Source organism: Chelon labrosus (assembly GCF_963514085.1).
Source record: "Chelon labrosus genome assembly, chromosome: 13".
Lineage (NCBI taxonomy): Eukaryota > Metazoa > Chordata > Actinopteri > Mugiliformes > Mugilidae > Chelon > Chelon labrosus.
The window spans coordinates 24353996-24376872 of record NC_140346.1 but is presented as its reverse complement, the minus strand read 5'-3'; the positions used below and the strand labels follow the sequence as shown (position 1 = coordinate 24376872).

Genomic DNA, 22877 nt, shown 5'->3' with positions numbered 1-22877 from the left:
CAATGACACTCCTTGATGGCAGCAGATCATCCCCAGCAGGATGCAGCCTGACACAGACACACACAAAAACGCTTTAAAAACAACAAAAAAAAAAAAAACACAAAGAACAGCACAAGATGTTGACCTGGCTTCCAAATTCACTAGATCCCAAACGGATCAAGTGTCTGTGGGATGATCCTCACCTCAAAGGCCCCCCGACTAACAACATCCTGCTGCCAGACACCACAGGACACCCTCAGAAGGCCCATGTCCATTCTCTGATGAGTCACAACTGTTTTGGAGGCACAAGGGAGACCTGCACAATATTAGGAAGGTGATCATAATGTTATGCCTGATGGGTGTAAAACTTCCCGGAAGTCTTGTAGATAGAAATATAAAGCACATTTATCATGCAGAATCTCTCATCTGAATGGTGCCTTCAGCTTTGCCAACTTGCATTTAGAGGATGTTGATCAGGTTAGACCAGTACTTCTGTTACCCTCCAGACTAAAGCTGTGAATGGGGGGTGAGATGTTTTGGGGAGAAATGTCAAGACTGCGCTGCAAGTTTCTGATAAATGATGCCTCACGCCAACTCCCCTGCTCGGTATACGGTTTAACACACACCATGATCTGGATGCGTGCGAATCCTCGCCGGCAGACTGCTTATTTGTCTCTACGCAGCTCCCCGGAGCTGTTCCTGTTGCACCGTTTGTTGCTCTCTAGGCAAACGTATCCGGAGGCATCCAGTTGCAGTTTGCAAATACAGTGTAAGGGGATGCAAAACAGTGGCACAGACACGCAAAGTTAAAAACACTTTCATTAAAAGACAAAAAAAACACAAATTATGACGCAGGGGATCACAGAGACAATCAGGACATGGATATAAACATTTAAAGCAATATTCTTAACACTGTGCAATAAAATCTCTAATACATTGTTTTAAAAAAGGCCACATTGTGGTTGGGTTTGAGTGAAACCACTAAGTTTGACTGTAGTCAGATGTCAGAGTCATTCCCGACCAAGATAGCACATATGACTGACAGACATACTGGAATTGTGCAACTGTGATCATGTAGCTTCCTGTTATAGAGAGGTGTCATGTTCAGACATCATGAGAAAATCACAAAGTTCAACAATACCCCCTCCCCCTAGCTTAGCGGGGACGGGTTAGTGTTTGCCCTGAGTCTCATTTGAACGACAGAGGAAGCCGAATCCTCCGGTTTAGTCATTTTGCCGTCATGAAAACATCAGCAGGGAAGCGGGATCGATGTACAGCGGCCCCGACTTAGGTGGGTCCTGGTCGTACAGAAACTGCCGAAACACGTTGTAAACCATCTCCCTGCTCAGAGTAAAGTTCCTCAGCTCATCCAGCTGCTCTTTAGGCAACAGAAATGTCAGCGAGTAGTCGGCGATGGTGACTGGATCGCTCCTGCGGGGCCAGACAGTAAAAAACGTCAGCGTGATCCGACACAAATACACAAATACACAAATAATCCGGCCGTTTAATGCACCCTGCCTGTCTGTCTGTTTACCTGAAAGCTTTTATCTCAGCTTTGTCGAAGTATCGCCCCAGAGCCGGGGAGGATCCGTAGAGGTCAGCCAGCTAGGTGGGGCAGGTTGAAACATGCAGGAGCAAACAATGAGAAGGAAAACGGTTGGCAGATACAAACTCTTTGCTTCACTTCACATAGCTCTGCTACCAAAAAGTTAAATTCTCTGCAAGAGATAAAAGCAGCTACAGGACACAGGTCTTTTTGTTGTGGCTTTAAGTTCTTCTCTTTCACTTTCACTACACAGATGTCACCCTCAGTTCAGGATGTTGCGCTCATTCTGCACAAAACCACTATTGTGAAATGCGACACTTCTAACACGGGGGTTGCATTTGAGCCTGGAGTGTCACACCTAACTTTAGAAGTTATGGCAGACTGAATTCAGATTGTAATTCATCCTTTTCTTAGCAATATTACGAAACAAGGCGATACACTACACTAATAAGATAGCTACTCACTAATAAGTGGCTCAGTCGAAGCAGTTTTTAGCCATGTATGCATTGATTATAGCGGGCCCAACCTTGGTTTGAAGCTCTGCAGCGAGGGCTTGGCTCTGAGTGGAGTTAAAGTCGAGAAGCTCCATCGTGACGGCTTGTTTTGGCATCATGAAGTTTCCGCTGAACCTCTGGGGGACTTCAAACGTCGAGCGGTCGAACTTCTCATCCTCGTCCACGTGGATCGCTGTTAAAAGAGATTTCATGTTATGAATGGACAAATGAACACACGGGTCTATTCTCCCGCCTCATTTATACATTTATAATAAATATCATAATGTGTCACTCCTCCATGTAAGAAGCCTCTCGTTGTGAAACTTTACCTGAACACAAGGCCACTGAGATCACGATGATGACGACGATGCTGAGCAACATGGCGAGGATGACCATCCATAGTCTGACTTCCTTGTAGACTTTCTCGTTCAGCTCTCTCTTCACCCTGCGCACGGCGCTCTCCTGGAGGCAAAATTAAACTGATGGTCAAGACGTGGCTGCAGCTTAAGAGAGGGGGGCAACAGTAAAACGGATTTGGGGGTCGCTTTAATGGGACACAATTCAAGAATACTACTGTATAAGCAAAGCTGCAGGGCGAGGGGGAGAAAGGCTACACTTCCTTTATACCAAGCGTAGGAGGAAATGCCAGAGAAACAGCCATTTTCTTACTTCTTGAGGAGTGCTGTTATTCTCCTGACTCCTTTGACCTTCTTCTGCGTGGTGAGAGGACAGCGTCGCTCCATTGGTGCTGGGAACCTGTAAAAACACACACACAAAAAAAATCAAACACAAAGCCGCCGTGCGTCAATTTCCTGCGTTTGCTATTGGAAATAATAGGCAGTGTGTTGTTTCTTTCACTTTCACGGCCCCTGAGTTCCAGTGTCTCAATGAACCATTTCTACCTTCTTCCTTTTTTTTACTTCGCTCAGAGGGTCTAAAAGTTTCCAGACAACGGAACAAAAGCAAAATAATGTAATTCCGGCGACGGCTCACCGGCACAGGAAGCAAGGCTTCACTCTCTGAGGCGTCAGGAATCCTGGTGGGAGCGCCGTCCGGGACGTCTGTCTGCTAGGAGATGAAATGTGAAAATGTCAACTACAGAACATCAGAAAGTCAAATGACAATGATACATCGTCATCTATGGCTGAAGATCATATTCATTTCTAAATTAATCTCTTTATTAATTCATTCATCTACTAGTGTCTATGAAGCAGGGTCACAAAGCTTATACTGATCTGTTGAAGGTTTCCTGTCATATACCTGCTCATCAGATATTACTTCAAATCAGCTGATTCATTCATTAACTCAACTCAAAGGTCTCCCGAGGAAAAGGTAAATAAGTCTACTTTCTGTTTTCTTATGTGATTAATAAAAGTGTTTAAACATTAACTCACCTGTTCATGAGTCGAATGCGTCGTTCCGTTGTGTACATCCTCCACAATTACTTCCACACTGTCGGCCATGCTAATTTACCACCTCCTCGACAAAAAACCCCGGAAGTACCTGTTATGTAGTCTTAATGATCATAAACCAAAAACGATCCTCGGAGCCGTAAACGTCTCAGCCGCGCTTTTTTGTATACGTGTGTGTTTGTGCGTGTGTGTGTGTAATAAAAAGAAAAGTTAACGATTCCTTAAAAACAGCAGGTGACTCGGTGAAATCCCATCGTAAGAGGTGAAACCCTGAGAAAAAAAGTTTTCCTCCGTGTGTCTCCGTAGCTCCTCCGCCCGTCCTCGGCGCTCCCAGGTAAGCTTTCCTTCTGGTTTCGGTCGTTTGACGCGTATAGTAGGAGGCGTTTTTCATGGGAGGAAACGTTTAGCAGAAGGACTACATTATGACCAAAGACTTACATTTCACTCTGAGGAAGCCTCCCTGTTTCGTTAGATTTTAAGGGTATTTAAATGAGAACTTGTTCCCTTTTTTTTTTCTCTCTCTGTCTCTGTCTGTCTCTCTCCAAGCAGGCAGTGAACTTCAGGATTTTTATTGTAATTATTGCGTAAATGTCCAAGACTTCTTAAAGTGACCTTTTACGCACACTTTTTTTAAAATTATTTACAAGAATCACTCAAATTTGGCTTTTCCACTTACTTAGTTTACATTAAGGTGAAAACTTATTAAAATCAACCATAGTGTTAAACTGAACTGCGCAGGAAACTTTGAATTTTTTACAGTAACATTTAATTGTAGATGCCACCTGCTGCTGCAAAAAAAGAAACTTGGTTTTATTCTAAATACAACAGATAATAAAACGCACAGGTATTCGTTGACATAAGATAAGCAGTTAAGTAAAATTCTGGGGTTATAAATCACAGCTCTGAGATGAAGGCAGGAACAGATACTGCGTCAACAAAAAGGATACGTCCACCCATTATCTACCGCTGCTTATCCTGTAGAGCATGGATGGGGGTTGGAAGTTGGAACCTCTCCAAGCTGGCAATGGCATGAGTAAACAACCCTTCACACTCCCAATTACCACTAATTACACCAATTTTCAATCTCCAATTAACGGTGGAGCACCCACAGAAAACCCTGGGTGTGCAGACACGGGAAGAACATGCAAACTCCACACAGAAAGGCCTTAGGGTCGTATGCATTTAATCTAATTAAACGATTTGTGTAAATACACCAGTTGTCTTTGTGACTCTGTGAACTAAAAAAAGCATTGGTACGGCGCATTTTGTCTGAACAGGTACAAGGAAGCTGCGAATCAAGCGCAGTTTGAACACACTAAAGCCCTGAGAAGGTATTAAATCTGAGAATATAACAGAGAACAGCTGTGGGTGTTTTATAGTCCTGCTGAGGCTTTCAAATCTGCATTTCATTACCGACAACCTAGAACTATAAAATTGTTTTGTCTGCATTTGATTGACGACCTTTCAGAACATTTAACCTTAATCATTTTGATTTTAACAATCCCAACGGAAAAAAAAAAAGAACAAGAAGATGTAAATTAAGTTTTTCATTACATAAACAAGGAAGCTGTTTATTTTCTTAACACTTCTTTGCATCAGCTCTTAGGACCTGAGCTGCTCCACAGTAGCACTGTGATTTCAGTATTGTGTGTAGATTAAAAGACAAGCTGAGATACAGACCAACATACATAGACAGAAAACTAATTATATTAGTTCAACTCAAAGTGATTTGGTAGCATGTTAAAACATTTATATATATCTGCTAACATATATATATATATATATATATGAAATCTAATAATGTTTTTTGCCTTTTGTCAACCTCAGCATCTTAAAAGTTCTGTGTATGCGACAGTGACTCCTGAAATGGAAAATGCGCTCTTAACAATGTCTTTGTCAAATCTTAGCAAAGAAAACAAATGTAATTGTCATAAAAACAGGAGTCTTGCAGACTTGGTGTGACGTGATGTGAATTTCCTGGGATTACGGATACAGTATCAGCTGTATTTCTTTCCTGTGCAGAAACAACAGCTGCTTCAGTTGACCCTCCAGTGTTTCGTAGACCTTTTCTATTGGACAGCCAGGAGAGGGCGACAGAGGAACTTAAAAGAGCAGGGATCAAGAAATGAAAACTCTTAGGAGTGAGGAGTATTTCTCAAAGAGTTCTCAAAGCACTGAATAACTTATATTCATATATATCTTTTTTTCTTAAACATTCACAGTTAGTCACACCGTGTCATTTCCTGCTTGGTGTGCCTCCTCATGCATCTCTTCCTGCCCCTCCTCTGTCTTAAAGTCGCCCTCTGTGTGCTCGGCAGTCTCCGACGGCTGCCGTTCCTCCACCGCAGCCTCTGAGCTCTGAGCTGCTTCCCGCTCCGGATCTCCTCGGTCGACGGCGTCGGCCTTCGCTACCTCGGCCGCTGCTTTTCCACAGTCCTTGTGTTCATCTCCGTTCAGGCAGCCCAGCGCCTCAAATTCGGCTTCCTCTGCCGGGCTGTCCAACACCTGGTCCCCATTTTCTTTTGGGCTGCACAGTTCACACGGGGACAGGCCGCCCCCGGAGGCTCCTGCCTCCTCTCCACCTGACCTCCTGTGCTGTCTGGTGGGCGGACGCCTCTTGAATGACAGTCGTGCACGAGTCTGTGTAGTAAGAGTAAAAATAAATGTGTGTTAGAGCCACACCCTGGACAGGTCGCCAGTCTATCGCTGGGCTAACACAGAGAGACAGACAACTGTTCACAGTCACATGCACACCTACAGCCAGTTTAGAATCACCAATAAACCTAACGAGCATGGATTCTAAACCGGAACCTTCTTGCTGTGAGGCATCATTGCTAATCATCACTCCACTGTACCGCCAATGTTTGTTTCTTTTTTAAGGTATTTTTTGGGCCATTTGAAAGATGGTTGTGGAAAGAGGCTTGTATCAGTGGGGTGAAAAGGATGAGACAAGACAATGCACGCTGGAACTGAAGCTGCCTTATAACTGAAGTCAGTTTAGATCTGGAAGACAAGTGTCCTGTATTTAATAGGAGAATAATTTATATTTAATCTTGTGTCTTCAGATAATTTCTGGTGAATGTCCATGTCTAATCAGGGTATGCATGTGAACACACCAAACAAATGGTATCCGGGAACACTAACTAGGCTAAGGGGATTACGTCTTCAATCCCCCTTGCAGCAGCACACATGCACAACAGGGGCATCCTGCTCCAGCTTATCCCACACCTGCTTAAAGAGAAGATGCAGAACACCGACTGAGAAGCACGCCACTGGGGATGAGGGGCATGTGCCCGGCTGTTACGTCACGCCTCAGTCGGCGAATGGCGTGAGAAACACTTCAGCGGCTTCAGTGTGAAACCAAGTCTGTCATTTAGTGACTCATGGAAAAACCCACCTCAATGAGAGATAAGACTGGAATAGCATGGACCTTCTGTTCAACAGTAGAACAAGAAAAGCAGGCAAACAGCCCAAAGCTGTTTGTCCTGATGTGTTTACCTTGTTGAAGCTCGGCAGTGGCGTGCCTTCAGGGGGGCTGTCGAAGCCGATGGGCTCCTCCTCTTCGCTGGACTGACGCGAGGGTTGCAGGTTGGGGCTCGTGGGGCTCAGGGATCTGCAAGGCGTGGTGGTGGTGGTGGTGGGGGACAGCGGCGCCGGCTGCAGCTTCACCTCAGGAGTCTTGGGTGTAGGCAGCAGAGCAGTGGGTGACAGAGCAAGGTTGGCCTGCAGGGGGGCGAAGGAACATCCTGAAGCCAAGACGATCTCTAGTGCATTTTGTTCTAATAAAATCTTAACAGCTAATACACACGCTGAAAATGTGAGCAAAACTTCAGAGCGTCTAAAAAGTAATCCAACCTATGTCAACATATGATTAACTTGATTAGGAGGTACAAGTTTCATCATTAGTAGTTGGAAAACTAACCAAACGGTGGCATTAATTTATTCTTCTCTAACTGAAAATTTGTGGAAATTAATCTCTATACTTTTCTTCTTTTAATTATTTCACAGATCTGCACATATAACATTTTTCTTCTTGTATGTCTCAAATCCACTTTAAAGTGTTACAAGCAACACCTGAAATACTCTGAGAACTGAAGTGCAACGAAATCCAGAGTTCGCCCACTAAACATCGATAAACCTCAGAGGAGAGAGTCCTACCTGCACGGGAGAGAAGAGGAAGAGGGAGAATCGGCAGCCCTTTTGTCCCATGGCTGCCCACCGTGTGACTCACTAACTAAAGGAACTAGAGTTGCTACTTAGAGCCTCAGCAGAGCCTCTGTGGCCCATGATCCCCTTAGCTCATTAATCTGAGCCGATTGCAGCGTCAGGGACAGGCCCCTCCTGTTATTCTCTGCATGTGAGCAGCTCAGGTACCGGTGTAAACCGAACAGTAGGGGGCAGTAGTGCTTTAAATATCTGCAAAAGATGTTCGAGATACACCAACCTGCAGTTTCTCGATGATGGCGGAGTTCCTCGTCTTGATTTTAAAGGGATTTGGAGACACATGAGATTTCTGCAAGAGAAGAAATTAAAGACAAAGTTATCATAGCTCCATCTGAAACGTGGAAAGCTGAAATTTACTGAAATTAGCACAGAAACAGGGACACGCAAGCTCATGTCCTGCTAAGTATCTAATTTAGATATATTTTAAATAGTTTTCTGTAATAAATATCATACAAAATAATTTCCATATGATTGTTTCAGTGGACTTTAGAGGGGAATTACAGTTTTATACAACCTGGACCTTATTTCTGCCATGAAATACGATCATTTACTCACCCATATAACTTTGGAGTCATTCGGACGATATTTAGATCCGCGTATATCCATATAGTGGGAGTGACTGGGGCACCGAAAGTCAGCCTCTAAATAACTTGTTCATACCAATATTTTGTTATGATACGCTAGTGCTATTCCCCGTTGAGTCCGGAGTTACCCGTTATCATCATCCAGGGTCTGTAGATTGACCTACTAACCTCTGACCTGGATGATGTCATCTCTGAGCGCCACGCACACCCTGCGCGGCTTGTTTACCTGTAATTTGCTACTGCTAGTTTTTTGCAACATGGCTGAATATTCTTCCGATTCTGAGGTTGTGGACGACGACTTTGTTTATGATGGACGTCCTTACCGTTTTGAGCCAGAGTATACGGATGAGGAGCTCGTTGAAAGGAGGATGCGGAGGCAGAGAGAGGAACAGCTGGCTAAAAAACAACAAACCGCTGCACATCCGCGAATAGATAACAGGTAACTCTGGACTGAACGAGGAATAGCACTAGTGTATCATAACAAAATATTGGTGAAATGAACGAGTTTCGCGGCAGATAATGCGTTATTTAGAGGCTGCATTTCGGTGCCCCAGTCACTCCCACTACATGGATATACGAGGATCTAAATATCATCTGAACAACTCCAAATGACACCAAAGTTATATGGGTGAGTAAACGATCGTATTTTATGCCAGAAATAAGGTCCAGGTTGAAAAATAATGGTAATTCCAATTAATTGGAAAGGCAGGTTCATCCTTTACTAGAACAATAAAAAAACACCAGGACTTTCCCAAAGTTTGAGCCAGAATAAAAATCTACAGATTTGGCAACTGTCCACTCTGATGAAATTGTAAGGTTGCAATTGAAACGTGCAGTCAACAGTATGTTTGGTGGCGACTTCCTGCGAGTCTCAAGCAGCCAGATGTAGCACACGGGCGAGAAAGGGAACGAAATGACTCACATCTGACTCTTCGTCATTGTCCGTTTGATTTGGCAGCCTCAGGGAACACGGAGGTTTTCTTCGAAACTGCGAATGCGGACAAAAAGGAGGAGGAAGTGTCAGGTACGTTGGCAATCGGGTTGCACGTATTGAAAGTCACATAGGCGGACAGACATCTGTACACAGGAGGCATCACCTCGTCATTGGAGGTGGGCATAGGGAGAATGTGACCTTTCAACCTTCCAGCCAGCTCAGCCACAGATGGCTTGGATGGAGAATCCTTCTGGAGAAAACATCAATAAGACAAAAGCATTCTGTTAGCTCTTAGAGTTCAGACATGAGATGTAGAAACGTTAACGCAATGGATTAAGCCAGAGGTTTTATTTTAAAGTATTTAAACCACAGCACGATAAATGTCTGGAGAAGACTGGAGATTATTCCACAATTATTGTAGAAAAGTGATGTATTAAGTGTGCAGTAATGCTTTAAATATCTCAAATTTCATGCTGCACAAAAGTCTCAAAAGATGTCGCAAGATGCAATGACCTGCAGTTTCTCAATGATGCACCATAACTTGGACACCACAAATTTATTCTAGCCAAACAAATTGTGCAAACAGTGTACAGCTTTAGAACAGAACAGCAGTTTTAATAAATGTTAAGTTATATGCATGGCGTTGCATGTTGTCATAGAAGGGAGCGGCTTGCTGAAGGGCTAAATGGACACTGACTCTCATGCCTTGTGCACAGACCTAAGAAGAAACACAATTGACATGTTTCACTTCCTTCTTCGCAATCAAGAAAATGCAGACGGGTTGAGAAAGACGGCAGGCAGGGCGAAAACGCAGACAACAGAACGTCTCCACCGCCGGTCTGGCCTCAGCGCGGCCGTCCCTCGGAGGAAGTCACCTCGTGTCCTGCTAAGGAGAACAGGAAGTGAGCCCCCGCTCCCTGCAGCTGTTCAACATCACCCCGCAGCCTGTGACAGGAGGGACCCGTCCTTGCTGCTCCGCGCCGTTATCACTCCTTGGCTCCTTTTACTTTCTCTCTCCCACTATTCCCAAGCTGATTGCTTAACATCCCTCCTCCGCACTTTGCTTTGATGACCAGCAAACTCACTCCACATATCTGCGGCCTATGTGATAAGTCGTAAGACGGCGTCAGACTTTACTGGAATGTACTGGAAGCCTTGAAAATGACACTTGGGCACCGTTTTCCGGCTCCTCGGCTTATCTTTGTGCCAAGCTTTTGGGCCGTGAATTCGAGGAGCGCACAGATCGTCATGCATCACGCTGCCATTTCATGATGTGCATCACAGTCACTGCTTGTGCCGCCCCTCCCTTTCTTTTTCTGGCATTTGTACTACATCTCATTTCCATCCTTCTTTTATTGACCACTAAAAAGGCTCATGTCTCTCCTCACAGCTGCCAGTTCTCTCACATTTCCTGGGTGTGCACTCTCAGTTCCCCCTCCTCGCCCTCTCTCTCTCTCTCCCTCTCTTTCTCTGCACATTTTGAACCGTAGCCCACGAAAACATGGATCTCCCAGGCTTCACAGACGTACGCATTCCACATGTTAATCACACGCTTTATTTTCCTTTTTCCCCCCTTGTTCTCAACATGACCTCACCACCTTGCTCCCTCCGCCCAATTGTGGAACAGCACCAGCCAGCCCCGCAGCGCCTCTGCGTCCAAATCCACATCCCTTCCCTTTTCCTGAGCTCTCTTTTCTCATACGTGATAAATAGTAATTACCGGGGACCACCCACCCGTCATTCCTTTATTTTGTAACCTCTAATTGTTTAACTCGTTCCCGTCCTTCAAAAACAAAAGCCTCCTTCAGAGCAACAATAGAAGCGAAGGAGGAGGTTTTACGCCACGCTGCTTTATCTAAACGGAACAACATCCACTAGACCTCTCTCTCCAGCTTACATAAATAATTGGTTTAATAAGTTCCAAAGTGGCTATATGTTGAACGTGGCCTCTGCCTTTACTTCTTAATCACGCGCAGCAAAGCTTAAACATTATATTTAGTTTTCCCATGATTCATCGCAATTGACTTGACGTCTATATGAATGTTTTCAAAAGGCCTCCGTCCGCGGTGTTAACAATTCAACAGCCGCGGTCTCGGACAAAGTCATTTGACATCCATTAATATTCCTCCGTGCGTCTTTCACAGCCGGCCCTTATCTCTAATGAGCTTCTCCAAGCAGAATGGTACTAGATGCAGTTTTACGTTTAATGAAAAAAGGAATTTAGCGAAAACGCCCCAGCCTGCTTCAGAAATACGGTCTGGAATATTTGCTTTTTAATGATGATTTTTCACATTTACATAATCTAATAATTACTCATAATAATATAAATTCACCAGTTAATCATTAACCCTTTCTTCTTAGTTAAAAAATCTAAATGCAAACACATTTAAGATGACAAAAGCAAGCGATGTCTGTGGTTCGTTATCAGCGCTGCGCATGTTCAACTCTGCTGGGACCCCCAGCTCTGTGGAAGAGTGGGAAACTATGTTTGACTGCAGGAGAGAGCAGGGCAAACTATTTCGGGGGCTCCAGGCCTGGGAAAAAGCCCCAGAGCCGTGCAGGCAGCCTGGATCACAGCTCTGCTCTGTAACCCCTCAGCTCCTAAGAGAGAGCGTCCCTGGATATGCTAGACCACATCTGAAGTGCACTGTAATCTAGCGTACAGAGCAATTGAGCATGGGTAAACAAGGAAACGATGAAAAAGAAAAAAAAAAAAAAAGCTTCTTAAAGCAGCGCCTCAACCATGTGATTGAAGTTTTCCCCCCCAAAAAATAATAATAATAATAATATCGGCCTGGGTCGAAGCTCGGAGGGGGGAGCGGCTAAATCTGACTTCCTTGGAAACAGATCATTTAGACTTGCTGCTATACATACAGGCAGACTCGCCGTTTTCACTTAAAGACATGATAATCCTTTCCATTATTCCATTATTTATAGCACATTACAAAATTCTGAAAAGTCTGTTTGTGCTTGCAAATAAAATCTTTTGCTGAATTAATCCGGTGAACAACTTTGTCTCATGGTGCCGAGCAAACCGCCTTCTGATCAATACACCTAAAACCAAGGAGATGGTGGATTTCCAGAGATCCAGGCCTCACGTGCAGCCTGTAACCATCAACAGGGAGTGTGTAGAGGTGGTTCAAACCTATAAGTACTTAGGTCTACATCTAGGTCACAAACTGGACTGGTTGGCTAACAGACTCAGTATACAAAAAAAGGTCAGAGCTGTCTCTATGTCCTCAGGAGGCTAAGGTCGTTTAATATCTGCCGGAAGCTGCTGGACACGTTCTACCAGACTATTGTTGCAGCACTAAGAAGAAGGGCACCTCACAGCTGGACGAGCTGATACAGAAGGCGGGCTCTGTGGTAGGGGCAGACCCTGACAACGGTGGCAGATGCAAGGACCTTGAAGAAACTCCGGTCCATCATGAACAATGTCCACCACCCTCAACAGGAAACCACAGTCAGGCAGAGAAGCTCATCCAGTGAAAGGCTGTTGCCTCGGTCCTGCCCCACGGACAGGTTGAGGAGGTCGTTTGCCCTCAGGCCATAGACCATGTGTGCTGATTGCTTCGACGTATCAACACGTTTCCTGTAAAACGGAGCCAGTGAGGCTGACACCACCCTAGAAGCCTAGTCTGCTCCGATTGGTCAGCTCCTATGGTCTGAGCAGGAACCGGCCACACAAGTTCAATCTGGAGCCAATGCTGGCGGGACAGCTGATTAAGCAGTTAGCACACGCCCCTGAGTGCGGGATGAGTCATCGTTATTTTTTAAATCGTCTTGACAAACCCATAAAAATACATTACAAACATTTTTTTGTCATTGTCAGGCCAGACAGAGATGCATAGTTGGCATATAGTGCAAGACATATCATATAGAACCACGTAAACATTGAATGTGGTTGTACTGGGGGCTTTAACAGCGGTAATTTAGCGGCTCTGTTTGGGAAAGGTAAAACTACTTGCTATACGACTTCAGCTGGTAGGCTAACATGATGTCCGAAGAAGAAAATGGCTGTTAAAGGTTTAGACTTGCTGTAAATTCAGCCATTAATCCAGTTTGCTAATAAAACATCTATTGGAGTGAAGAACTGGTACTGAGAAGAAAGAAAACTATGCTCCTTTTACACATATGTCACCAGAAAGAAATGCTGATAATGGTTTATACACAGTGTGTGGACATACTCAACTAATCAAGGTGCTACATCATGAAGTTGTCATTAACAATACCGCCGCCCCCCCCCCCCCCCCCCCCCCACACACCCACACCAACAACCTTATATAACACGAGATGTTTAATGAAGAGATGATTAGAAATGGGTTCACAAATCTCTATTGTGCTCGGCGGGCTGCGATTAGAGAAGTGAAGGTTAATCTCCACCAGTATCTTCCTTTCCAGGCGGAGGATGGAGACACGAGGTTTACTGTATGACCAGCAGATGTGGAAGGAGAACACCGAGGCAAACAGATCCCACAAAGCCTGTTATTGTCCGTTCCTGTGATCCTCATTTCCAGAGGCAGGAGAGAAGGAGCACATGATATTAGTTGCAGTAAATCCTCCACGTATCTGCGCGATATAACTGCGCCGGTCGGAGAGTAGCGGGCCGTGTAATCTATCGCGGAGCTGATAAAGATGCTGTCTGGCTCAGGGTCTTTAACCCCTTCTCTCAGAATAACTCTCAATCCTCATAAGCTCACACACACACACACACACACACACACACAGTGGGAATCTGTGAAAGTGAAGATAAATAAAGCACACAGCTGTTCAGCGAGAGCTTGTTCAATAAGTCCGCCGAGCGTAATGGCCTCACTTTGAGTCTGCAGACTTTGTTTTCACAAGTCAGCGTGTTCTGCCAGTGGGGAAAACCACCACAGTGAGCAGCTCCCTTCTGCCTGCACTTGTTAAGTGGTAAGAAAGCAGACAGGCGCTTTCCTTCCAGGAAAACATGATGTGTTTCTGGACCAGACCTCATCTGAATATCTCACTTTTCCACTGCCCTCCCTGGCACTGTTTACGTGTGTGTTTTCACATATTGTGTGTGTGTGTGTGTCGAGAAGTGCTTTGGAAAGGTCCTCAGTCAGAGGGATGAGGTAAATGCACTCGCTCATCTACGAGCTGCCACAGCTGCCTTCAGGGAAATGGGAGGTGCCGCACACACAGGCTAGCACTGTGCACTGGGGAAACAAATATGAAATAAAATAATAAGTCTGGATGACCCGAGAACAGAAAGCTGCTGATAAAATTATATTCCCCAATTAAAATCACAAGACCAGAATGTGCCTGCCTCTTGCGTACATGGGATACATTCGCCAGCGAATGACCCTTAGAGATTTCTCTTACTGGAATTTGATTTGAGCCAGTTCAGCGTAATCTGCGTTGTCGAAATTTATCAGAAAACATAAACAGCTCTCAGCCGAGATTACTTCCTCCAAATGTGCATGCAAGAAAAAAAACGGCGAGGATTCCACAACTTCGGGTGTTCTGGTGTTCTCATCCTCCCCGATCCAGCAATCCCAGCGACAAAAACCATCTGGTCTGCGGATCAGGTGGTTGACACAGAGCAAAGACAGACATGGGATGACGCCCAGAGTGCACAGAGTGTCATAACTGCATCAGACGGTCAACTTTATGTAGTGCTAGTCTAGTGCAGTCATGGGAGTCAAGGAAATAGTAAATGACACACTGACCATTATGGTTTTTACTCAGAGGGATGAATACTGGAGTTGTGGTGAGTAGCCTGGTGTAGCCACACCCATTACAGGGTGTTTCAAGTGAATCAGAGGAAAAAAAAAAACCCTCTATTTTGTTGTAAACTAATTCAGATGACGCTGATGTTACTCTTCTGTCCGTCACAGCATGAAGCCCACCCAAACGACGTGATCAGCCTGGCAGATCTTAACCAGAGCATTATCAGTTCACAACAGAGAGTCACACAGTCGGGCTGGCTTCCAGATTAACATGGAGGATCTTTTTCTTCTCACTTTCTCTAGAAAATTGGTCTTATTTTCTTGTTCTTCTATTTCCTCCTCGCAGCATTTTTAAAACCCATTAATTTGTTACGCATCTAAACAGTGATCTTTCTGCCTGGGCAACCTAAGATTGTCCAACCCACCACCTCCATCTTATCTTGGTTTCGATTCCGCATGATTAAGCTGAAACGTTCCATCCTGCATCTGCTTGTTTTCGTCCACCACCTCCACCGCCACCTCCTCCACCAGGAGATTCGACCTAACCCCTATCTTCACCGGCCTTGACTTGAAGAAAGTTCCAAGTCAAGGCCTCACTAAATGTAATAATACACTTATGATAAAGCTCTCCTTACTAAAATAGGTTAATCTCCAAAAAAACTGCCTCCACAAATGTAACATCTCAAGTTACCAGGTGCACATTGAGAGTTTAGTCAATGATAAAAACTTTGTTATACTACCTACTTTAAATCCATGCACCATATGATTGAGACACAGGCTCCTGCAAGACCATAAAACATTTGAATACTATTGAATTACACAGACAGATAATAGTTTTAACTGTACGTAATAAAGTTATAACCTTATAAACTAAGATTTTAATAATATAGAATGAAAGGAGAAATATATGTTATTCTATATATTGTTTTAAATGTATTGCAACTTTAATTTATATTAAGAATTTCTGTACTTCCTCTAACTCTGGTGGGATTGAACTTCCTAAAGAAAGGTCACGGGTCTTAGTCCAGTTTCCAAACTTGACATTGATAAGTACACTGATGACACATCGTGCACTCATCTGCGGCCTATTCCTGTGCCGCGTTGCTTTCGTTTCAGTCGGCGCTCAAAGGCGGTTTGAGTTTTTTCCCCTACATATCATATAACTTCCAGAGGACTGATGGGCCTACAACATGCTCAAACCTGCAGAACGCGCCTGCCTTTCAAGCTGGAAAACCTAAGAATCTCAGTATCTTCTCACTCTAGGACGTAAAATGACGACGCACAAATGTAGAAACGTAGAAATATGTCTCATCTAAATGAAGTCGTAGCACGTTCCATAGGTAAAAAAAATGCAACACATGACTTGGAAAGGACGGCACTTGCAAAGAACACGCAGCTTGCAGCTTATTGTGTTTGCACTCCTTTCTACCAAAAAGAGGGTGGCTAGATGCCAACATTAGACAAGGGTGGGGGGGTTGAAGGAGGGACACGTTAACTGTTCTGTAAGTAAGTGACAAACTCACAATGTTTTTTTTGTTTTTTTTGCAGTTTCCACTTCCTCTGCCTGTTCTCAAAATCCCTCTGCTCGTGTACCTCACGTTTTCAGACTGACTTAAATTCAACATGTTTGACAATGTGCAGACTTCTACCGCAGCTTAAAGTAGTAGTTCCGTTTATTTGAAGTGGGGCTGCGTGAGGTGCTCGTCTACGGTCGGTGTGTTAAATATAGCCCAGTGACGGTGGTCGGCAAGCCCCCAGTTTGGAGACGCGGGGAGGGACAATGGCAGGGGAAGCCGAGTAATGAACCGCTGTGGGTTTGGGTTAGAAGATACACCTTAAATAAAGGAACATCAGTGTAACGGTGTGTTATATTTAGAACGTTATCGCTTTGTTTCTTGCCACCCAACAGGGAACTGAAACTATAACATGATTCACCTCTTAACAACCATTATCCATTGACAAAAATCCATTTAAAGTCAGGCATGGGTGTTTTAAAGATCTTGTCTGAGGTTCCCACCCAACATATCTCCCTGCACCATGCATCGCTTTGGACTGAAACTCAGAGAGAGGGGCAGACTCTGCAGGAACATGCACAGTAAATAATAGCATAGTTTAGGAAAAGAACAACAACCACTTTGCAATAAAAAGCAGAGCAGGCAGTTAAGGAATTATGAGACTTTATGAAGCATTTGATTGGTCGTAAAGGTGCAAATAAGCTCCAATGAGCCAAGCTCCCACACTGTTAAAGAGAAGTCAGCGTGGGGATGTGAATTCAGACAGCGAACCAGAGATTAAAAATCTGCAACACAACAACTACCATCTTTCCAGGAAGTCTCACATCTAATTGAAACAATATAATGACTCTATTTACCCGATGTGAACATATCTTCTGGATCTAAGCCTGCTGAAAATGTTTTACATGCCGCCAGGCCTGGAATTTCGTCATTTTAGGGTCAAGGCCACTTGGCCTTTTGTCTTGTCAATTTTTTGAGGGCACAAAGGCCAGAAGCCAGGGCACTAAGGCCATAAAATACAACAATGATTTTAAGTCCACGTCCATAATGAATTTAATGTAAGGACTAATGACGCTTCTGTGGAAGATTGGAGTCTCAGTCGAAACTGTCAAGCAGGTAAAGAAACCAAACAAAATGTTTGACTGTATACTAGCATATAAGCTACTGATTAACCCATAAGAGCCCAGACCGATTTCTCAATCAAGGAAAAATATGGAGGGGATAAAATAAACTAAACAGACAACAAAGAAAACATTTGACTTTTTATTTTTAAAAGTAGCACTCTCATGTCATTTGCAAAACATTGAAATGCCATGACACCACTGAACAATATCTGGCTTACAACTGTTTTTGATGTGTTGTTAGATAGCTAACAATCAAACAAACTACAGCAGGGGTGCAAACACTTCTTTGGCTTTTGAGCTACTTTTACAATGACCAAGTCAAAGTGATCTACCCATATATATATATATATCAACAACAATAACTATCTATATATAGATATATATATCCTAAGTCATATTAATTGTTGCTACTGTGTTAAAAGCTCTATCCATCTTTGTTTTTATTTTTATCAAGTAAAATTTAAAATAGCGCTGTCTCTTTAAGAAAGTTGTGCGTGGCTGTGGATGTACGTGCCGCTGAACTGAGGGCATGTTGCAAATATAAAGTAAAAATAAACAAAGATGAACGCTTGTCTTGCTGTTTGTTTTGGAGGTGCAACAGATAAATGATTTAGACTAACATGTAAAACATTTTTTTCCAATGGCACGCGATCTACCCACACTACCTTCGCGATCTACCGGTCGATCGCAATCGACGTAATGGGCACCCCTGTTATAGCCCGCCTGAGCAGTTCATGCCAGGCTCGAATCAAACCCACCACTGATGATGAATGTCATCAAAACACGCTTTTTTTTCTCAAAAGACGCAGGTGTCAAAGCTGTGTTAACAGGAAAGAGGCAGACTAGAAAACCACAAAACCAACTGGGGCAGTGCGGGCAGGGCATCAAGGCCACCGTGGCCTTAGGGCAGATATTTTTTTCAAGGGCACAAGGCCATGGCCTTGTGGCCCTCATGAAATTCCTGCCCTGCATGCCGCTCTAAATTAAATCTAACAGCTTTTGAGCTTTTATTCTGACGAATAAAACGTTATCTCTGCGGTCACCGTGTTTCTCACAGACCCAAAAGAAACTTTAAAGTTTGAAAACCTGTCATCGTCTTCTTAACTTTTGTTGTTGCATTGCACATTTTGCAACACGTTAGCTCGCTGTGTGGACATCTGCGTCCCCATCTGGGTGCGTGAGGTGTGAACTCCATAAGATCGCAACAGCATTTCTAAACAGCGCCACAAGCGCTGAACAGGGAGCCTCGGGTTACTTTCATGTAAACGCATGGCGGCACGTGTTTTTCTTTCGCAGAAACCGTTCATGTTTTCAGTGTCACTCTTGTCCCCCGGGAGACTGACTTCGTTGTGAAACTGAAGACAAACAGCTGCAGAAAATAAAGTGAAAACACGCCAATTCTGCAAAAAGATGATTTGTGCAATTCCGTCCTTTTTGCACAGTGTGACTTGCTTACCCATCCAGAGACAAATATAAAAATATGTGAACGTGCAAAGACAAAACTAGAGAAAGCTGTTGTTGTTCACAGGAAGAGAAGAAACACAACAGGAAGCCTCAGTGAAATCTCTCTAAAAGTCACATGAGGTGCTTGTTCTGTTATCTCCGTGTGCTCTTCATTCAAGTCATCTGATCCAACGTTCAGTAGTGAGACCCTAATGAGCTCTATTAGCCGTAAAGTTGGGAAATATTTTATCGGTGCCAGGTCCTGACTGAACTTTCTGGGAAGGTCAGTGCTGTGTGAAGCTGTGATGTCTCAGGAGAACCGTCCCATGGGCAAATTAATAACAAGATAAGATGATCTATTGTCTCAATGAACAATTGGCTTTTTCTCTTTGAATCACATATCTGTACGACCAGAGACCACTACGCAGCTACCATTTAATCTGCTCTCGTGGGCGTAACGGCAGCTATTTTAGCACAAACAGCAAATAAACTGACGGCTCACAGTCGTCTGGTTCAGATGATTCAGTAATCAGGCGTGCTCTCGACTAGTCCCCTCCATTGAATCAAGGCCACTGCATTCAGACCTTCCTGACACTGGGCGTTTATTAATTGCGCGTTCCTGTCTGTGCTTGTGCTTTTGGATTTGGATTTGGATTTGCGAAAAGTCATCAGTCACCTGCCCAGGTACTGTTCCAATTCAAAGTACGGATATAGCAAAGTACGGCCCGCATGCCCAGATGTGTTCCTGCCTTGCCCCTTTCATTGAGGACACATCAGGAGGTAACTTGTGTGGACTTGGTACGACCAGGTATTCCAGAATGCATTCATTTCGGGCGTCTTCAAGTAGGCTGAGGTTCAAATTATGTAATGACCATACTGTTTCCTCCTGTCCTCTAAAGTCTGCACTGCAGAGTCTAATTTGACAAACTAACAGGTAAGGTAAAGTGTTAGTCCGGAGACACTGTGACCGAGCGCGCCACGGCTGTGGGCCGACCGGACCCGGCGCCTAGCACCCATGTTTTTTGATGATGGTGGGAGGAAACCTACTCAAACATGGGGGAAACCAATGCAACCATGGGGAGAACATGCAAACTCCACACAGAAAGGCCCTGCGTACAGCTACGCAAGTCCAAAGGTTGCGTACTGGGTATGAATAAACGTATTGATGAAGTCATGCAACAAAGCCACATGCTCCTGGAGGTCATTCAAACTTGAGCGTCTGTGAGAACAATCTGGGTAATTTGCAGCCGAATTGAAATAGCCCCAAAAATACACTCAGCAACACACCAATGCACAACCAGTTGTGTGTAATCTGAACAGGGATCCATTCACAGACGTTAACGCTACGGTTTCCTTGATGCTAATCCTTCACATTCCTCAGACTTCACAGTCGCTGAGGTGTCTGTTTTACGCTTGTGACTGAATGAACCACCCGTCCCGCTCTGAAACACATGAAGCTTCATATGAGCGTTCCTCAAACACCTTTTACTTTATTTCATCGTGCCACTGGAGTGTATGCTGGGTCTAGCTTGTAGGACTAGAAGCAGTTCCAGTATGTTCTGGTTCATAATAATAATAATAATAACACTGTGGCACTATGACATACTGTTGCAGGGTATAAGGGGAAAAACTCATTAGCGAACGTCTGGCTGCTACGGACTGAGTTCCTGTGTTATTGCTCTCTTAACTTTACTATGGATTACATAATAAATGTGCACGCCATATGGCTGGCAAGGCAATCCCAAATACTCACTCCTCCAGCTGCGGTGATGTTTTTCCATCAAAGGAAAACCACCACTCCACAAACCAACACACACATACAGTAAAAAAAATCCTCAGGTGCATGCGCACACTCATAAAACCAGTACAATTTTCCAATTTGTCTTTTGGCAGCTTTTCGTTCCAACACGGGAAACACAAAAAAGTGAAGAATTTCCATGTGTGTTAGTCTTCTCTCAGGGCTTTGCTTGAGGGCTGTGGTTGTAAATGAATGTTTGGGAACATGGAGCAGTATTTGGTTAAGGCAGAAACCCACAGGAGACATCGGTGACATGTGACACAAATGATAGATTGACCGCACAATACGGTTTGACAGTTGTGTCAGGTGCTTTGGCCAAACTGCAGCATAAAGACAAAAACTGAAAGCAAAAAATTTTCTGCTGAACAGCAGCAACACGTCCTTTTGCAACCAGATGACAATTTTCAGTTCACTCGGTGTGGTGATGTGACAGTAAGCATTACTTGGGTGTCATCAATACATGCAGACCGAGATGGCTTTGCAACAAAGGGTGTCGGGAACAGTTTAAAGAAGTCTGTCAGTGGGTTGCCGCTGGTTTCACTTCAGATTTTAAACCTTGAAAAGCATGACAGCTGCTATAGAAGTCTGACATTTTACCTAAACAGCAAAAAAACGATCGCTGAGAAACACTTGCTAGCCTGTGAGACTTCAATCTTGAAAAAGCTGGACTCTATCTCAGAGTGTTCTGCTTCTACATGAAAGTTCATTTTTCAGCTTTATCTCACAGAAAACTGATAATATCAGAAATCGGTGATTACCTAAAATAAAAAGCCCCCCCACCGCTTTCATCTTTCCCAGATTTGGGACCAGTCCAAATTCTTTTCTCTCAATTTTAGCAAGAGGGAGCGAAGAATGAGATCTTCTGTCCGAGCCGGACTGAACCGAATCCTAAAGTGGTGTAACTTTATGAGTTACTAATGTGTGCCGTGGAGGGAGTTTGAGAAAAAAAAAAAAATGGGTGTTTCTCTTCCTATTCCCTACATGACATTAAAGTATGATGTTATAAGTCTGAGGGAACAGCTTGTTTTGCAGGGAGGAGGCCAGGGAGCAAACCCTGCAGGGAAAAACAACACATGGACGTGGAAGGACGTGAAGACGCACGCCTTCCTCCTTTTTAGCTTTGGAGCAAGTAGATGAAGGACAGTGTGGCCTTTGGGGTGAAGACAGGAGGCAGCTAAAGACTTAAAAGTGTACGTACGGAGGGAAATAATGTAATTATATCACCCTGCGCACAATGTGGCTCGTGACAGATATTCTGTCAGCTCCATTTCCTTCCTGCGCACACAGCTTAGTCACTTGTTATGAAATCTACCTTTAAGGCACATCAGCCTGAAGCTCAACCACACCGAGCAATCAAAAAGGGAAACTTTTAGGGAGTCTCATTAACATAAGAATATAAGTGCAGTTTTCCTTTAAACTAATTTAAAGTTGACTTTATACTGATGCCATGTGTAGACAGTCAAACATAAAAGGATGATAATAAACTACACCTGCGTAAAATGATCTAGGGGTCTACTGCAAAAAAAAAAAAAAAAAAAACACCATCAGCAATATTATAACTCAAACCAGCCTGGCTCCCTCCAGAAATATCACAATAATAACACAGAGCATTTAAAGTGCTGTAAACTCACTCCCCGGGCTCCTGTGATGTAATGTTTTAATTTCAACCGCACACAAAACCACCACGTTAAATGTTAAAAACATCTGGCGTTGAAAAGCACAGGCTGCCACAGAGAAGCGCGCTCGGAGTCATAAAGTTTGGTACCTCCATCCTGGGAGATGCGCCACAGATCGTCCCCTCCTGCTTAGCTTATTTTTATTTATTTGTTTTCGTCTCTTCCTCCTCTTCTTCGGTCTCCTGCGGCGAGCTGCCTTGCTGCTGCCGCTGGTCGAGAGGAAAGTAGTGAGGAGACAGAGAGAAGCCCTGTGTTTATATCTGGAGCCAAATCAGCCTCATGGACGCGGAGGAGGAGCCCGCAACTTTTACGCACGCTTGGCTCCTTCTTCGGCGCTGTCAAGAGAGACGGGGTTGGGGAAAAAACAACACTACTACTTCCCTTAATGGCTTTCAAAATAAAAGCAACCGTGTGAAGGTGGGCAGAGCAGAAAATAGGCAAAGAAGTTTTGTGGTG

At 44.1% G+C, this 22877-nt stretch overlaps 2 protein-coding genes across 2 annotated transcripts; both read right to left on the bottom strand.

Moving 5' to 3' along the window:
* Positions 1–780: 780 nt before the first annotated feature.
* On the bottom strand, positions 781–4123 carry c15h3orf52 (chromosome 15 C3orf52 homolog). Its single transcript, XM_084559154.1, has 7 exons — positions 3414–4123; positions 3013–3087; positions 2689–2775; positions 2349–2481; positions 2052–2212; positions 1514–1584; positions 781–1410 (listed from the first exon to the last, which is right to left on the bottom strand). Exons 1-7 carry the CDS (start codon positions 3480–3482, stop codon positions 1218–1220), a joined length of 789 nt encoding a protein of 262 aa, XP_084415280.1. The 5' UTR covers positions 3483–4123; the 3' UTR covers positions 781–1217.
* Positions 4124–4199: 76 nt separating this feature from the next.
* Positions 4200–22676, bottom strand: LOC311498337 (capZ-interacting protein). Its single transcript, XM_084558872.1, has 6 exons — positions 22511–22676; positions 9337–9423; positions 9162–9227; positions 7876–7944; positions 6930–7154; positions 4200–6071 (listed from the first exon to the last, which is right to left on the bottom strand). The coding sequence occupies exons 1-6, from the start codon at positions 22514–22516 to the stop codon at positions 5658–5660; spliced, it is 867 nt and encodes a 288-aa protein (XP_084414998.1). The 5' UTR covers positions 22517–22676; the 3' UTR covers positions 4200–5657.
* Positions 22677–22877: the final 201 nt, after the last annotated feature.

Bases quoted from the DNA above. Each gene is read 5' to 3' on its own strand.
- LOC311498337 (XM_084558872.1), bottom strand. The intron at 9,228-9,336 runs GTGATGCCTCCT...CCGCATTCGCAG, and splicing joins TGCCCACCTCCAATGACGAG to TTTCGAAGAAAACCTCCGTG. The intron at 7,155-7,875 runs GTTGGTGTATCT...GCCCCCCTGCAG, and splicing joins CCATCATCGAGAAACTGCAG to GCCAACCTTGCTCTGTCACC.
- c15h3orf52 (XM_084559154.1), bottom strand. From the start codon at position 3,482: ATGGCCGACAGTGTGGAAGTAATTGTGGAGGATGTACACAACGGAACG. The intron at 3,088-3,413 runs GTGAGTTAATGT...TTCATCTCCTAG, and splicing joins CGCATTCGACTCATGAACAG to CAGACAGACGTCCCGGACGG. The intron at 1,585-2,051 runs GTTGGGCCCGCT...TGCCCCACCTAG, and splicing joins CTGCAGAGCTTCAAACCAAG to CTGGCTGACCTCTACGGATC.